At 40.3% G+C, this 18,648-nt stretch overlaps 2 protein-coding genes across 2 annotated transcripts in view; one reads left to right on the top strand and one right to left on the bottom strand.

The window, feature by feature from the left end:
* Window positions 1-6,703, top strand: part of VTI1B (vesicle transport through interaction with t-SNAREs 1B) — a 30,519-nt gene extending 23,816 nt beyond the window's left edge. Inside the window, exons 3-6 of the mRNA XM_060620118.3 lie at window positions 415-606; window positions 3,380-3,553; window positions 5,095-5,156; window positions 6,375-6,703. Coding sequence (XP_060476101.1) covers window positions 415-606; window positions 3,380-3,553; window positions 5,095-5,156; window positions 6,375-6,471 — 525 coding nt within the window. The 3' untranslated portion in view covers window positions 6,472-6,703. The remainder of the gene's footprint in view (window positions 1-414; window positions 607-3,379; window positions 3,554-5,094; window positions 5,157-6,374) is intronic.
* ARG2 (arginase 2) overlaps window positions 6,658-18,648 on the bottom strand; it is a 31,262-nt gene continuing 19,271 nt past the window's right edge. Inside the window, exons 3-8 of the mRNA XM_078448102.2 lie at window positions 14,229-14,406; window positions 11,685-11,844; window positions 10,698-10,792; window positions 10,404-10,508; window positions 9,285-9,421; window positions 6,658-7,145 (exon numbers count right to left, since the gene is read on the bottom strand). Coding sequence (XP_078304228.1) covers window positions 6,940-7,145; window positions 9,285-9,421; window positions 10,404-10,508; window positions 10,698-10,792; window positions 11,685-11,844; window positions 14,229-14,406 — 881 coding nt within the window. The 3' untranslated portion in view covers window positions 6,658-6,939. The remainder of the gene's footprint in view (window positions 7,146-9,284; window positions 9,422-10,403; window positions 10,509-10,697; window positions 10,793-11,684; window positions 11,845-14,228; window positions 14,407-18,648) is intronic.

Here is an 18,648-nt window from a genome sequence, read left to right as displayed (position 1 = left end):
TACTGGAAAGGCAATTTGAAGATTTTTGAATCCTGACTTCCCTTATTGTGTTATCTTGAGTACATTTCTTCAATTCTTACATATGAAATAGAAGTAGTATTTACTACCTTATTGAGGACAGGGAAGATTAAATGAGATAATACATATAAAAATGTTTAGTCAGATATAAAGTGCTTGTTAGTTTTTTTCACTCATTCATCACATATTTCTTGAATGCCTGTTCTATGCATGCTAGGCACTGTGCCAGGCACTCAGAGTAATGAGGTGAACAGATCACATGTGGTCCCTGCCCTCATGGAACATATGGTTGAATACTTATTTGCAGTTGTCTGTGGTTTGATTAGTCCATACTAGGCATGTGCCCAGATGAGAGAGAAAAGAACCAGGCTATCTACTCACTTTCTGCCTTCCCAGCTGGCAGAGATGGAAGAGGAACTACGTTATGCACCTCTGTCTTTCCGTAACCCTATGATGTCTAAGCTTCGAACCTACCGGAAGGACCTTGCTAAACTCCATCGGGAAGTGAGAAGCACACCTTTGACAGCCACACCTGGGGGCCGAGGAGACATGAAATATGGCACATACACTGTAGAGAATGAGCATATGGTAAGCCTTCGCTGTTTTTTGTTTTTTTTTTTATCTCCTTAAGTGCCTGTGGCACAAAAATTAACCATGTCGTAGAGTACAGTTTATGTTATCAGTATTTATTGAACTCTTATTCTTCTCACCTTATCCTCTTTCCTGCATCCAGTTCCCCTCCCGCCTTGGGGTAACCACCTCTCCTGTATTTTTTTGTTGTTGTTGTTAAATTTTTTTTTTTTTAACATTTATTCATTTTTGACAGTGAGAGAGACAGAGCATGAGCAGGGAGGGGCAGAGAGAGAGGGAGACACAGAATCTGAAGCAGGCTCCAGGCTCTGAGCTGTCAGCACAGGGCCCGACGCAGGGCTTGAACTCACAGACTGTGAGATCATGACCTGAGCTGAAGTCGGATGCTTAACCAACTGAGCCACCCGGGTGCCCCTCACCTCTCCTGTTATTTAATGCAGATCTTTCCCAACCATGCTTAGATTTCTTTGTATCTTTAATAAAACAGTGCTTGATATATAGTGGAGGAATACAAGAGTTCCCTATTCTTATTGTATCTGGACTTTGTATTCTGACCCATAAATCCAGTTTTTTCAGATATGCTCAAAAAATTCAGTTAGGTTTTTATCAGGATAGCCCACGCTTTCAGGAAGGGGCTCACAGCTTACTCAGTTGTAACAGAAAGTAAGCCAGACTGCCTCTCTAGACCCTAGTATTCTGATTTATCAAATTAGACTGACAGAATTGAAAATCTATATTCTGAAACTATCTAGAGAAGTTAAAGGAGTAAAAGTTTACAAAGACTAAATGTAATGTGTTGCATTTGGAATTATACTCCACTGTGCAAAGTAGAAATGGCCTGGCAGGTGGCCTGGCCAGGAGCATGGGAAAGAAATGGCGGGGCCTGTAAGTGCAGACTACATGTGTGTAGAAGAATCCTGTTTGATGATGCATCCTGACTATAGTTGAAGAGTTCAGACGATACTGGCCTGACATTTACTGGTGTCAAACTGGAGTATTTGAAAATGATATAAACTTTTCAAAATTCACTTGTAAAGGGAGACTGGGAAAAGGCAGATAGGTGAAGCTTGTTAAAGTGAAATGAGAGGTATAAAGTGACTTTGGTCATTTGTTACCAAAAATAAACCAACAAAAAAAGGAGGGGCGAGATAAAGCCAAATAATAATTTGCTTTAAAATTACTAGTTTCAGAGTCATAAAAACAATTTAGATATACATACCACCTTCATTGGAATTACTGTTCCAGACCTCGAGTTGATTTATGTGATCTTACTGTCTTTTCCTTCTCTTCGATCTAATCAGTTAAAAATATCCATCTTTCATTAAAAAAAAAAAAAAAAGCCTTATTCCTTATTCCTGCTTCTTTTGAGCTGAATTAACTGGGATTTATTTCAGTGACATTCAGTGGTTCCATCATCCACTGGCCTGTATGCCACATATGAAAACTTCTCATCTAGAAACCCAATATTTTGGCTCCCTGATGGTGGCATCAGTAATAGGCCCTGTGAACCGGCCCATTTCTGAGTGGTGCATGTATAAGTGCTTTAATAGCTAAGAACTTAACTGTTCCTATTTGTCGGTGGTTAATTCTGGCTGACAATGGCTACTTCTGTCATCATGCCTTCGGTGCTTGGGATTATAGGTGGAGTAAAACTTTGGCAGAGATTTAGGAAATTAGGGCACTAGGGAAATTAGGGCAGCTTACTTGGCCCCAGATACCTCCTTCTCTGAGAGTAGTCACCAGTGTGGGCAACTTAAGAGTTTATGTTTTGTATGGCTGAGGTGAAATTCTTTTGGGGCTTACCAGGATTGTAACCAGTTAAATGTTTTCCAAAATGTAGTAGTGTCACAAATCATTTTGAAGTCTGAATGTACTAAAAATGAATAGCTTATTCATGGTGCATCCGTCCTCAGTACCAGTCAGGTGGGAATCTTCAGTGAATTAATCTATTTCTAAGGCTATGGAATTTAGTTGGTTTGTTGTCCTGTCAAAAGTTACAGGCTATACCCATATTCAGATAGCTCCTGCACCCCACATCTGGGCCACTGCCTCTCATAAATTGTTAGTCCAGAAAGTACATGAAATCATTGCAACCTCATCACAAACACAGGGGAAATGCTCTGTTTTTAACCTCCTTTTCTTGCATCACATAAGTATAAAACCAGTGGAGTGAAAGGTATGTCATCTTGTATTGGATTCCAGGTGCTTTCATCTGACCTTGAATATAATCTTAAAAGTAATGAGGGGCACCCGGGTCGCTCAAGTCAGTTGAGTGTCTGACTTTATTTAAAAAGATATTTTTTAATGTTTATTTTTTGAGAGAGAGGCAGACTGCAGGCGGGGAAGGGCAGAGAGAGAGGGAGAGACAGAATCGGAAGCAGGCTCCAAGCTTTGAGCTGTCAGCACAGAGCTTCACACGGGGCTTGAACCCACGAACCATGAGATCAGGACCTGAGCCGAAGTTGGACACTTAACTGACTGAGCCACCCAGGCACCCCTAGTGTCCAACTCTTGATTTCGGCTCAGGTCATGATCTCATTGTTCCTGGGATCAAGCCAGCCCCACTTTGGGCTCTGCACTGACAGCATGGAGTTTGCTTGAGATTCTCTCCCCCACTCTCTCTCCGCCCCTCCCCCACACACTGTCTCTCAAAATAAGTAAACATTGCACACACTATATCCCTTCTTACATCAGAAGGGTCATAAGGAATGTGCTGGCAATGAATTTATGATGGGAGATGTTTAATATTTCCGTTCCATTTTCTGGTCAGAATCGGCTACAGTCTCAAAGGGCATTGCTTCTGCAAGGCACTGACAGCCTGAACCGGGCCACCCAGAGTATTGAGCGTTCTCATCGGATTGCCACAGAGACTGACCAGATTGGCTCAGAAATCATAGAAGAGCTGGGTGAGCAACGTGATCAGTTGGAGCGTACCAAGAGTAGGGTAAGTCTGAGTGGATGGGGCAAAGTAGGTGGGCCCTTTATATCCTGATGCCTTACCACTGCCGGAAGTTATAGCAGTTCTGAATTCAGGGTCAGGACCTTTTAAGCACTTCAGCTTTTCTCAATTTTTAATTTTCTTGGTTGAGAGAGTTCTCTTGAAAGTTTTTTACCCCTCAGATGTAGAGGTCATTGGAGGGGCCAGGGCGGAGACAGAAGAAACCCAATTTCTGTATTTATGGAAGATTGTCAACTAAATCTAAGACTGTAGCCACTCCATCCTTTTATTAATTCCTGTATTACCAACCTGAGATTTTTCTCATACATCTAGTAGGATATTATCCCGTTCTTATGAAAGCGTCATCTACTTAAAAGATCCTAGGCTTTTGGGTTTTTTTTCTCATTTAGAGCCAAGGCTGTTTTCCACATGTCATAAAATAGTACCACTAACAATTTATAGAGGGGGTCAGTCCTAGACTATGACTCTTTCCTGTTACCCAAGGTAAGCTGGATCATTGTGGGAAGAAAACAGAAACAACTTAGGCCAAATGCCTGTATCAGTGGAGTCTCTATCACTCTTAAGAGGTTCTGAAAAACTCATTTCTCCCTTTCCATATACCTGCACAGAAATTTAAAAAATAGTGCAGCTTTGCCAGTAGAATGTTATATCCTTAACGTTAAAAGGCACATCCAAATTGAAGAATAGATACTGTGGGCAAGGCTTGGATGGAAAATATTAGCTTAGTGTGGGGATTGTCTCATATCTTAATAGCTGCAATTATCCCCATTTTTAAAGTAAATCAGAATAATGCCTTTCCATCCTCAGTGAAAATTCACAACTACTGATTTCAAGGTAAACTGTGGAGAAGACAACTTGCTTACATATTGTATGGTTTTTGACTTTTGAAAAAAGCAGGTGGATTGGTTGAATTTAAAAGCTGTGGAATGAGCTGAGATCAACTTACCATGGCCACTGGGGAATGGGAACAGATGGTAGGTGGCATCTGTTAAAATATCCCCCAGCTATCTTGATTATCAACAGGCAACCAAAAGGAAATGATTTTTTTAAAGGCTTTTAAAAGATTAATTCCTTTCACAATTCAGTGCATCTGTAAAAGTGGTAAAGAAAAAATGAATCAGATCCCAAAAGTGGTAATTGACCAGCCTACAAAAACAAATACTAACCCAAGAGGCCCTCCTGGAATTTGGTTGATGAAATTAAAATCTTAAGTTGCTTCACAGTTACTGGTGAGGCACACTTGAAGCTTTTTTCTGTCTTGAGTAGCCAAGGTGAAGGATTAGCTTGGCCCCAGGAGTCCCCCACAATAACCTTGGGACATAATAATTCCTAAGCCTGCTTGTTGAGTACTAAGGTATCTTATCCTTGCCAGTTCCTTCTACTTGTACTCAGAGGCCATCATTCAGATTGGTTTGATGGGGTTTTTCAGCACACACCCTTTAATGCCCACTGTCAGTTTAGGAATGTTCGGGTTTTACGGTATCTACTTTTAAAAGGGGGAAATAATTGCTATTTTCTCTTCTCAGCTGGTAAACACAAGTGAAAACTTGAGCAAAAGTCGAAAGATTCTCCGTTCAATGTCCAGAAAGTAAGTTTTAAAAAGTCACAAAATTTCTCCTACCTCTAAGACATTAAACAGTGACTTGCAAAGGTCCTGATAAAGCAGAAAGAATAAAGTATTATCTTGTATAAATATCCCAGGACAAAATTCTTTGTTAAAATTATATGCTGCTTTGACTTGGTGCAGTCAAAAATTTGTCCACTATTAATCCCAGTTTACATTCTTGAGAGCACATGGGAGTAATACAGCTTCATGTTCCTTGAAATATAGTTGTATAAACTTGGTGAGAAAACTGTTTTTACAGCTACTGCTTAGTAGAGCCTTCTGTCCTGTTAGCAAGAAGTTGACTTAAAAAAAAACAAACCCTAGTGCACTAAACAAAACTACAACCTAGCCAGGGAACTAGTAGAGTGAGATTTTCCTAAACAGTGGTAAATGTCTTGTCAAACCAGAGGAAACCTTCAATTAGAGTTGCCTTGAAGAACCAGAGATTGAATTCTTTGTGTTAACAAAAGATAATATAACGGCTTCAAAAAGTTTACTGCTTTTATAAAGGTATCCTTTTGGGTTGATGGAGGAAGAGAGTAGTTAGATAGTGGTATTATATTTCTGCTATTTTGAAATATTCAACCTGATTTCAGAAATAATTTTTCAGGGTGCCTGGCTGGCTCAGTTGGTAGAGCATCTGACGCTTGATCTCAGGGTCATGAGTTCAAGCCCCATATTGGACATTGAGCCTACTCAAAAAAAAAAAAAAAAAAGACATCTTTCATATTTAATAAACACTAGCTCTCCTAGAAAAGCCTTTAAAGTTTTATTTAAGTAGTCTCTATACCCAACATGGGGCTTGAACTCAAAACCCCAAGATCAAGAGTCACATCTTTTTCCTACTGAGCCAGCCAGATGCCTCTAGGAAAGCTATTCTTAAAGTGAGAAAGTAACTACTATTTGAAAACATTTTAGAATCAAGAAACCATTTTTATGCTTTGGTATCTGTTGTCACAATTTTCAACATTTCCGTGAGGTAGTGTTATCCCTAAATTACAGTTGAAAAAAGCTTTCAAGATGTCACTTGAAAGAACCTTATATATACACTAACTTCAGTGGCTATGTGATCAAACAAAATTTCAATCTGTCTCACAGTATCTAGCCTCAGCCTGAGGGTCAAACTCCTCAGTATTACAAATGGACAGAAATAAGGACATCCAGGCTTCTGACTGTTCCCTGCTTTGCTTCTCTTTGTAGAGTGACAACCAACAAGCTGCTACTTTCCATCGTCATCTTACTGGAGCTGGCCATCCTAGGGGGTCTGGTTTATTACAAATTCTTTCATAAGCATTGAACTTCCTAGAGGGAAGGGTTTGCGGACCAGAACTTTGACCCTGTGAATGAATGGTGTTAGGGATGGGGAATAAGCGGAGTGCTGCTGTAAGGTAATGGTTCAAGGATGCACTGTGTAGCTAGACTGGGAGAAGGGAGGGAAGACGGAAAACCACTTTACTGTGAAGGAACAGCAACAAGACCAGTATGATATACCAAGGTAATAAATGCTGTTTATGACTCCTTTAAATTTACATAGTACTCCAGCATATTAATAGCCTGTGAACTGCAAAAACAAAAAAACCCCCACAAATTTACAGTAGTATTGGTCACCAAAATGGAGAGGGAAAGGAAACTTTACAATTGTGAGAATGCGCAAATGTTCTCATTAAGGCAATATTGACCCAGACAACCATTTAGTATATGTGCCCTCAGATGCCTCATAATTCTGGAATGCCCATCATGACAAACGTGTCAGCACACAAAGTTCCTAAATTCTCACACGTTCTTCACTTTCTGATTCATCCGGTGAACTGGGAGTAGGAAGTTGGTCATAGACAATGTGCCCTCCCTCCCTTGTCTGACCAAAACTTGAAGCAATCACATCCACTGCCAGGCCTGCGGTAGCCTTGGCCTCTTCCTCTGAAGCAGCCAGCTGAGGATTGACTTCAACAAGATCCAGTGCTGACAGCAATCCTGAAAGAACAAAGCATGACAAAACCTTAGAAGATTCCCTAGCTGCTCCTTTCATTGAGGGTCGTCCTACTAGATAGAACAGGCCAAGGTAAAAAGTAATTTTCTACTATTAAAATTACCTACGGTCAAGGAACCCCTTATACCTACCTCATCTTCTTGGGCATGAAGTTCAAACACTGTATACGAGAGTAAGATTAAAATCAATCATCCCTCTTCAACTAACAGAATAGGCATAGCTGTCAGGTTTTCTGTATGAGATGAGGAAAGAGCCTGTGGGGAGGAGGTAGGATTTTTCAGCCTACTTGTTGGGAAAACATGTGCCATGTCCAGTATTACTAGGAACCTTCCAGATGTCTGTATGTAGTTGTATGAAGAGATCTTTTGAGCTGTTCCCCACTTTTGAATGACGTTTTATCTCTTAAGGCATCACATGCCCTGAAGTATAGTTATTAGGGCAGATCTTAGTCTCACCCCTACAGGTTAAGGGCGGGTATGATGTTTGACAAGATGTTTAGGTCTCCCATCGTACTGACCCAGTATCTTGTGCTTAGTCAAGGGAAGACTTGGCCATACTTTAATCTGGACTTGTTACCTTCTGTGAGGGCTGAAGAACTTGTACTAAAGGGTTTGAGAAGGGAAGAGTAAACCCGAAGAACCTACCCAGACATGCCTTCTACTCCCCATCCCCAACACACAGGCCCACTTCTTTGAGGTAAACTTTTTTGTTGTTATTCTGGGTGAAGTTAATCTACCTCTTCAAGTCATTTGAACAGACTAGTATTGGAAAATACAAGTATCAGTATACTTAGACCACTTAGGGTGGCCATGAAGCCTGGAAACATGGGTGTATATACCTACTGATTTATAGATACTATAGTATAGTACATGACCTGCTCGGTGCCATTACATTTGTTCAGTCTACAGTCCTTTATTAGCAATGTGTAGTTCAATGCAAAACTGAAATGAGCAGGCATGTTACTGCAGCATTTCCAACAGTTCCTGTGTAAGCATCTGGGTCTCTGATGATTTGTGTCTCTGATTTCCACTGACTAAACCGGAAACTTTGGTGTAGCCCAGAAGTAATCCAGAGGGTTTGAGCTATTAGAAATAGGGGGATCTGGGTGGCTCAGTTGAGCCTCCAAGTCGTGATTTTGGCTCATGCTGTGATCTCACACTTTTGAGATTGAGCCCCACATCAGGTTCTGCACTGACAGTGTGGAGCCTGCTTGGTATTCTCTCTCTCCACCCCTCCCTCCCTCTCTCAAATAATTAAACTTTAAAATATAAATAGGGGCACCTGGGTGGCTTAGTAGGTTAAGCGTCCGACTCTTGGTTTCGGCTCAGGTCATGAGCCCTGCGTTAGTTCTGTGCTGGCAGTGCAGAGCCTGCTTGGGATTCTCTCTCCTCTCTCTGTCCATCCCTCACTTGAGCTGTCTTGATCGCTCTCAAAATAAATAAGCTTTAAAAAAAAGTTCAAAAGGGGCGCCTGGGTGGCTCAGTCGGTTAAGCGTCCGACTTCGGCTCAGGTCATGATCTCGTGGTCCGTGGGTTCGAGCTTCGCGTTGGGCCCTGTGCTGACAGCTCAGAGCCTGGAGCCTGTTTCAGATTCTGTGTCTCCCTCTCTCTGACCCTCCCCTGTTCATGCTCTGTCTCTCTCTGTCTCAAAAAATCAATAAACGTTAAAAAGAAAAAAAATTTTTTTTTAAAAGTTTAAAAAATAAACTATTACGCTCTAGTATAAGGCTTATCCTATATGAAAGGACCCAAGATATTGTCCATCTTTACACTATCTTCCAGAAGGTTTAACTCTACCTTCTTAATTCCAAGTGAACTAACTTTTAATGTCAGGGTAAAAATTATAGCTACTTGGCCTTGCTTTTTAATCTTAGCCTTTAGACAATTCAGATGCAAAGGACTATATCAGTTTGGCAGGTTATTCAGTATTACCTTCGCATATTTTGCTATGAGCCAAGTCAAAATATGCCTATAAATGACTATTCCTTATTAGCCTGACCAAATGACTTTCAGTTATAAAAGTTTAAGAAATATCGTATCTGTAATGGCATGGAATAGAAGACAATCTTTTGGCATGTTAGAGGTCAGCATATTTCCATAGTTAACAGGATGATCACTTCTTACCTGTATTGTGTATTTCTTCAGTAATATACATGCCTTCTCGATAGGTCAGTCCTCCTACAACAGGGGTTCCTGTGGCTGGAGCCAGTGTAGGGTCAAATGCATCAATATCAAAACTCAGATGGATTGGCCTTTGTCTTCTTGAGAGGAAGAGGTAAGAGAATAGTCATTTGGGTGTACTTGGACATTGATCCTTCCTACAGTCTTAGTTCCTTGATTTTGTTGCTGTTAGTCCTGGTACTTTGCTAATACAGCAGATTTCCAGGTTTCCTATTCTGGATGTTACTGTGTATTACCATATTAGCTTTCTACACGCCATGTCATAATTTTGCCATTTGTGTGCCTCAGACAGATTAACTGCAGTTTATATTTCTGACTTAACCTAGGCATTAGAGTCATTCACATTAACAACTGTCAATAGAGGGAATTCTTCACTTTTCCTAGGAGATTGATCTAGGTTACAGTTGCTCAGTCTCTCCATATAATAGCAGCTGAACTTAATTGATTTGAGGTCTATAATCTTATCTCCCAATTCTAATTTCAGTTTCGCCCTGGTTTCCAAGAGTAGAAACTAGCATACAACACATATATGCTAGATAACTAAATTTCTTAACAGCTTAAGAAATGTAATTGCTACCTGGTAGTATGCCATTAATCACCTGGAAATAAAGACTCCACACTGAGCAAATGCCCTTATAATTAGCATCTGTTGGCATTCATCTGCCATCTTTCTAGCTATACTGTCAAGATTTGCTCAATATAAGACTTTCAGATGAAGCAGTTGTGAGCTTAGGAAAGAATGGAACAGTTGAACAAACACTTCTCATCTCAAAAGATAATAATTAAAAATGGACTTAAAAAAAACTTCATGAGAGACAGAGGAGCTGGGCAATGACTTCAAGGAAACCCCCTCCCAATCCCAGAGGAAGAATATGACCTATGTTTCATATTCTCCCTTTCCAAATTATTTGAATTTTTTTGTATGTGTACATATTTTGCTTTTATTTTAAAAAAAGCTGCTATCCTCAAGACATGGGCTAAAGTGTGTTGTTTATTGGGAGTCTGCCCTATTCCCTTTGGGACTTTTCCCTTTGGAAGTAGACATCCACTGTAGTTACTTACTTGCCAATTAGCAGATCAAATGTCTGTTCCATAACCTTCTGGATACCAAGTCGATCTATGTCTCTCATGGAAAAATACTGGATATCATAATTCTTTAAAATAAAACTGGATGAGATATAAAGGAAGGAGTCCTTAGTTTAAAGAGCATTTTTAATCAAATCCTTGTTGGGGTGGGATTGGGGGTGAGTCTGTCTCTATAGTGACCTACAACAGGTTAAGGCAAGGAACAACCTATCAAAAGGAACATAAATATCCGAGACAGGCCCAAAGCTTAACCCCAATGTATCAACTTACTGTTCAGGAGGGTCCACATCTCTCAGACCAATATACACGATACTTGGGGAAGAGATACAAGGTTTGATCCAAGAAAATCCTGGGAGTTGTGGTACCTGTCAAAAGAGGAATGGACAAGACTCATCAAGGATTCTTGGTCTGACCAAGATAATTACTGTGTGCTTCTCAATGTATGCAGGCTGCTTTCTCCTCCTACCTACAAGATATGCTTAAAGCAGCACAAGACACACATGCACTGGGAAAGAACTGATAGAAGTGGAAATGATTCAGAAGGCAGGCAGCTGAAGAACACAAATTTCCTGGAATAAAAAAAAAATTCTCCTAAGGTAGCCACGGTTTCTCATTAACTTACCTAAATAACAGGAACACTGCTGATTAGCCCTTTTTCACCCCTTTGTACATTACTGAATTGTTTATAGAATGGTTCTTGAAACAAAACCCAATTGCCATCTTACGTTGCCTACAGCCAAAACAGGAATTCTGCCTAATGAATAACTTTTGTACTATCCTGCTTTAACTTGGTCCCTCACTGAGGGGAAGGATATACAGATTCTAGTCTATACCTAATACGGACTCCCATGTTTTCTAAACCACCTAGGAAAATATTACCGAGAGGTAATCATAATTTTACTTTCCTCTGGACCAGTGGATCTGAGAGTGAAGCAGGACTGGGGACCTCTAACCAAGAAGTCCTCGTGCTATAGGTATATCAATCACTAGAGTTATGCCACTTTCCTTTCTTGCAAGATTATGACACACACACACCCTTCCTCGGAGCAGGGCCCATATCCTGGTCCTCTTTATATCCCTAGCATCTAGTAGACTGCCTAGCCCGTAATAATTTTGATGAACAAATGAAGGAATACTGAATATTTCTACCACCACCATCAGCGCATCCTTCACAGAAATCGCATTGAACTAGTTCCTCAAAGCCCCAGCATAATCCATGCAAGCAATTCAATTTTCTTCTCATTTCAGCCCACTGACCTTGTCCTGTAGTTCTCTGAGGAGAAATGAAACTGGCTGTCCATGGAGATTTCCAGATGAAGTGGTGAGGGGTGTATTGATGTCAGCATGGGCATCAACCCAGATCACACAAAGGTCTGGGCAGTGTCGGGCGTGGCCACTAATGGTACCAATTGCCAGGCTACAAGAAACAAACATGATAATCGAGGCCCTCTGCTTGGCAAACATCACCAGTAACAAATATCCTCATGTCAGTGCAGTTCACACTTTGTCCTCAGGGCAAAGTCAGGGCCCCAGACCGCGGCTGGATTTGGATGACCCAACAGTCCTCGGCCTGTAGTTCCCAAAGATTAACCTTGAGTGAGTTAAGGAGAAGTGGAAGGTTCCAAAGATTCAAAATTTGTTGACTGCTTATCATTCTAGTTTGACAGAGGTCATTGCTCTCCCTAAAATTTGATATTAGTCCTGGCCCAGAAAAGGACCTTATCTTTTTTGTTCAATGAATGAAATCCAGTTAAGTGGTATGTTCTATATGTAACAACTCACAAATATTTAATACTTAAGGAAGACCAGGGAGATCTAATTATTACTTTCAAAGAATCAAAGAAAAAAAAAAAGAATAGTTCTATTAACTTTTTAAGGATAAAAATTAGCATTATAGCTTTGTAGAAAGATTATGTGCTACTTCCTCAAAGGAAAAGTCAAAATTGCTAAAGACATTAAAGTAACAGGGGAACCCAATTAAAGATCTCATTTATCAGATCACTAAATAAACATTTATTTGCATGTTATCTTCTGTCTATTAGCATGACATTCATGTATCAGTGTTTTTTGCCTTTCCTTGTCCTGGGACTCTGTGTACATGGGCTAACTGTCCTGTCTCCATTGTAGGAATATAGCTGATGAAATCGTGGTTGGAAAGCTGCCCAGCTTCCCAGTAACCAAAGAATTTGACATAGATGGGAAGTGCAGCTTATGCATTTTAGAAACTAAGTACAGCTATCCTTCTTGGTCAGTATAGCATGAGACAACATTTTAAGCTCCATGCCCCACAAAGGGACTTTTTGTGGGATAGCATGGTCTAGTGTGAAAAGTGGTGGACTTTACTGTTTGTTTGTTTTCCAGAAAGCTGTGATCTAGCACAGGTTATCTAGTTTTTCTAGACAGTTTCCTTTTCTGAAAGGGATAATTTTGGCTTAAGTCAGAGATAGTTTGATGTCTAAGACCATAGTTTATATCATATTGTGTAAATGGAGCAGGGTGACCTAAAGATGCCTCCTTCCTTTAAAATGTTCAGTAGCTGTTCAATATGTACACTCCTCCCTTCCTTTCTAGAATCTTCCAGATAGCCTTAGTTTTAGCACTGAACAGAAAAATCAGGAACAGTGAAAAGGGCTGCAATGTAGATAACTACAGAAAAAAGAAAAGCCAAACATTATGATGATCACGTTGATAAGCAGTTCCCAAATAGACAACCAAAAGAAAGTCAATATAAATGAACTTCAAGAGATAACACTGAGCTAAAAGGAAGAAGGCCCACCCTCTGGTTGATTTAACTGGATCACTGTAGAAAACCTAGCTACTGTCTTATTCTACCTGAGATTTTATTCCTAATGAGATCTACCTGCATTTCCAGTTGTAACAAAGATTCAGCTTCTGTTAAGAGATCTGAAAAGCTCTGTGTGCACCTCAGGGGAAGTTGCTAGATTGACTCTCAAAAGAAAAGCTAATTGCCTTCAGAATTTGCCCTCTGAATTTGAATCTCACCTCTGCTACTTCCTGGCTCTAGAAGTTGGATAAATTATCTGACCTCTGTCCCTCAGTGTTCCTAACAGATTAGGTAAAACTGTATCTGCTTCATGGCGTTATCATGAAGATTAATCATGAGATCTATATGAAGTGCTCAGTACTCATAGTACTTCAATGCCTTTTTTCTTTCTGCCAAAAACCTTCATTACTTAGCTCAAATAGGACTGCTCTGGCCCAGAAGGATCTCTTCTTTCTCTCAAATTCTGTAGAATTCAATATTTTTTTAATCCCATGTGTATTTTATTTCATCTAGTCTTAATAAATCACAATTCCCACAGTCCCTAGCACTACTTGAGAAGACATCAAGCAGTGCTCAATAAAGTACATGCTGATTCACTAAGAGAAGGATCTTAAAGTCCATACTGTGAAGGTAGAGAACATACTCACATGGCAAGTGGAGAACCTGAACATACTTGCAAAACTGCTTAAAACAATTCAGCCAACTAATGTATCCTTCCAATTCTCTCGAATAGCCAAATGAAAGTCATAAGACAGTTCAAGAGAGGAGCATGTTTCTAAAAACTTTGATTGTCCATCTCTGAACTTGTCCTCATACTACACAATGTGTCCTACAATGAAAACCATAGGTGCCTCCATCAACTCAGGATCGTAGATCTTAAGATACTATTATGCACATCATACCTTCAAAATTCTGAAGGGTATTTTACTTTTAAGTGAGGAAGTAGACAAGCTAACTCATTAGACCACAAGCACCATACTATCCAGCTCCTCCACCACCCCTGGATCCCAGCTTACCTGTGGTCTCCTCCCACTGTGACACAGCTGTAGCCACCTGACACAGCTCTACTAACCACCTCAGCCAATTCCTGGTTGGCAAGGCCCACTGAGCGAGGATTCACAATCAGGTTGTTGTAGAGATCATCTTTAGGGACTGGAGTAAAACTTAAATCCCCAAAATCTTTCAGGCGGCAGCCTGGGAACAAATTGGGGATGACAAGATTAATTGTATACGTTATTCCAACTCTTACTGGCCTGGGCCACAAATAAGAACTTGTGACAAAGTGCACACATCACACTCATTTTGCCACAGTAAAACTCAAAATGTCACATGACTGTAGCAGGACTGTCACATGATTATCTCAGTCCTCCCAGCAATCCTGTGGGGTAGATCCTATTAGGAACACCATTTTGCAGACAAAAAAAGCTGGGTTATGGAAAATGAAGCCCAGAAATGTTCACTGACTTAACCTAACAATCACAAAATTAGTAGCAATTAAACCTCATATCCCAGAGTTATAAAGTGAAAGTAAAATACCAATATGAACCAATAGAATTTAAAGAAAATTAAGTACTATTAATTTAGAGCAAAAATACATACATAGTAATTTTAATATTATAAACTTTTTTTTTTTTTTTTAATAAAAGGCCAATCTGAGGACCTAAAGCATCCTAAAAGTAAGAGAAAGGTCTTTGTTACCAAGATCCTAGGCAACGTTTTAATTGCTTGACAAAAATTCTTAAACTCACAACTATCCTATTAGACCACTAAAATCATGCTGTTCTATAGATGAAAAAATGGAAGGTCCCAAAATCACAGAGCTGCTAAGTGGCAGAAGCAGGACCCAAATTCAGGCCACCTACCCCTAAAACATACATTCTCGACTACACGGTTTCCCAAAGAATCCCTTTTGATCCCTTCTCTTTAAGAACTGAGCACCTGGGTGGCTCAGTCGGTTGAGTGTCTGACTTTGACTCAGCTCATGATCTCACAGTTCATGAGTTCAAGCCCCACATCGAGCTCGCTGCTGTCAACCTGTCAGTGGGGGCCCTGCTTCAGATCCTCTGCTCGCCTCTCTCTGTCCCTCCCCCTGCTTGCACACTCTCAAAAAACATGTTAAAAACACTAGTGAGACCTTTTGTAAAAAAACACAGGTTGGTGGAAATGGAGGAGCAGCAAACCTCTCACAGGTTTACCTATTACAGCATACACCTAGACCAGCTGCTGGACACATCCTCCGAGCAGCTGACTCAGTGACAGCAGTGGAAGCAGCATTTGCTCCCAGTGTGCCTGCAGAGACAACCAGGAGGCACCGCCCACAGACAAGCCAGAGATGGTGAACACACACACCTGCTGGATAGCAACGTCCCGCGCAAGATGGCGGGCATCTACAACAGCAAGGCCTTCCCCCAGGTGGATGTCAAGCCCAAGAGGATCAGCCACTACCTGTGGGAGTTCTCCCCTACCTACAAGCCCATGAACGTGGGGCCCCAGCATCGGGGCCACCCACTCCTCCGGCTTAATCCCCCTCAAGTAGCCTCTTTGACCAATAAAAGCACAGACTTATCTTAAAAATGTTTTGGTGGGGAGAGCACCTGGCTGGCTCAGTCAGAGGGGCATGCCAGTCTTGATCTCGGAGTTGTGGGTTTGAGCCCCACGTTGGGTGCAGAGATTAAAAATAAAATCCTTAAAAAAATTTTTTTTTTCATTTTGAAATAGTGATATATTCTGACAATATACTATATTTTTGCTCTTAGATTCCACATTTTCCAAAGAATTATGACACCAGTCATTATATGTTAATTTTTACCTTACGGTAAGTACCAGTCTTGCCATGTAACCATTTAATAAACTGGTTGGATGCCATAAAGGCTTAGGACTAAGTAATCCAACTCTATCACGAACAGATCTGAACTATCAGAGAACATAATGTTACCATAGATTGTATTCTTAAGACCCTGCTTCTCAAACTGGAGACTAGGTAAGGGCGGTGAAGGGGAAATGGTCACAGGATAGTAATTCTGGAAGAGATTTGTGTTAAAGATTTGGATTAGACCAGCGCGGACCCATCTTGAATTTAAACTGTACAGTTTTGAGCTTTACTTTTTGAGCCCATTCTCTATTCAAAGCAAACAACTGAGAGAATGTAAAAATTTGAGAACCAACAGCCTGTAACATAAGGCCAACCAGAGGATCACTACTAAAAGGGATATTGGAAGCAAAATAGAAAACTTTATCCTATTTCCAAAATTATGATACACCTACAGCTGCAGAATTCTGTATGTATCTTTTGTTCATTGCGCTTTAATCCTATAAAAACACCCAGAGAAGATCTGGAAAACTTAAAGAGAAAATACTAAAGGCAGAAGAATATGATAAGCCAAAGCCATTGGGATACAAGATAAAAAATATGACCATAAAAACATCTATAAAAATCTTTTAAAAAGAAAAAGCCGTAAGGGATAAGCACTTTATAAGATCTCAGTATAGGAGCACAGTTTAGATTTAATAGAAGCTTTGACTAACTTTTAAGTCAGTATCAAGTCTTGCTATTGGCAACAGTCTTGGGCTGGACAGATTTTGAATGTCCGTGCCTACACTTGCTATATCCATGTTTATATCTGCACCCCCTCTGCCACTTCTAGGATTTAAGTTCTTAATAGGTATAAGACATCAGGGCATGTCTGGTGTTTTATAATATTAGGTATACAATTAGAAAAGGTTTATTATCTAATTAAATAATGTTAATATTAACCAACTTTTGAAGACTACTTTAACTCACTATTCACAGGACAAATAAATACATAGGAATCAACCCAGTGGATAAGTGACAACTTGGGGAACATACAAGTCCAGTCATGGAACTTGTAGACTCATAAGTATGACAATACAGAACTCAGCTCATTGTTACTGACTTAGCAGAAAAAAGCTGCAGAAAGCCTATAGAGGAACCTTAAGAGAATTTGGCAGTCTTAAAGAATACTCTCCAAGGAAGACAGACTCAATTTCATAAAATAATTTTGCTTATTAAGTATGCAACTCCATGATGCGGATCACCAGATTAATTCACAGCCCAGAAAGTGGGTTCTTCTAAGATTATCCAACTCCTATTTGCTCTCCTTCCTTACTCACCAAACAGCCTGCTCTGGTTATTCACTTAGTTTCCCTGTTGCCCTCATACCAGCAAGAGGGCCTCCTAACAGTGGATATTGGAGGGACTGTTGCTCATCATAATTTTGATTGGGGATTTTGGTTTATACATCATGGTTAACAGGAGTCTCTGGGTTGGAAAGCCTGATAAACTCCACACGTATCTAGATTTCTGTTCCTAACTAATTTGAAAAGATACATGCACTCCTAGGTTCACCACAGCATTTTTACTATAGCCAAGACAACCTAAGTGTCCATTCACAGGTGAATGGGGTAAAGATGAGGTGCATATATATACACCTACAATGACATGCTAGCCATAAAAAAGAATGAAACCTTGCCCTTTGCAACAACATGGACAGACTTAATGAGCATTATGCTAAATGAAATGTCAGAAAGATCATACCATATGACTTCACTTGTATATGGAATCTAAAACACAGAAGCAGACTCAAATAGAGAACTGATAGTTGCCAGAGGGAGGGGGTGGAGGCATGAACAAAGTAGGTGAAGGGAAATAAGGGGTACAAACTTCGTTATAAAATAAGCCATAGAGATTAAAAGTACAGCATAGGGAATACAGTCAATAATACAATAATGTTTGCTGCCCAGTGGGAACTATGCTTATCACGGATGTACAGTGGATGTACAGAATTGTCAAATCACTATGTTGTGTACCTGAAATTAATATCGTGTGTCACTATACTTCAATAATAAAATTTAAGCAAAATGAACTCTCCTCTTCCTGGGTCCACAAAGCTGAGGACCAGACCCCCTGAAGGGATTAATATCCTGAAAGGCCCTGCCTGAGTTGCCTACCCTATAGTACTCCCATTTCTGCTCTTTATGTTCCAAAAGTGCCAGGCAAGGACTAAGGACAAGGACTGTTAAGGGAATGAAAGGAAATTCAGCAGGGACTGGGGGGACAGGGGTCAAGGAACTATTCCCACATCAAGTAAAATTTGTACCAGCACTGTGTTGCTATTTTCATTGTTTTCTTTCCTTACTGGTAATAGAAAATTTTTATAAAATTTATAAGGGAAGTGTCTAATGGTGAAAGTCCCTACCCCACTTCCCAGGCTTGACTACTCCATCTTTGCTTGACCTTTGTGCATAAACATAATTCGTACTTTTTGTTTTTAAGTAGGCTTCTGCCCAGTGTGGAGCCCAATGTGGGGCTTGAACTCACGACCCTGAGATCAAGACCTGAGCTGAGACGGAGTCAGACGCTCAACTAAGCCACCAGTGCACCCCCATACTATTCTTTTAAATAAGGTTGTTGGAGTA

Source organism: Panthera onca, chromosome B3, assembly GCF_046562875.1.
Source record: "Panthera onca isolate mPanOnc1 chromosome B3, mPanOnc1 haplotype 2, whole genome shotgun sequence".
NCBI lineage: Eukaryota > Metazoa > Chordata > Mammalia > Carnivora > Felidae > Panthera > Panthera onca.
Note: the sequence above shows the minus strand (reverse complement) of the source record. Positions and strands in the feature narration are given on the sequence as shown.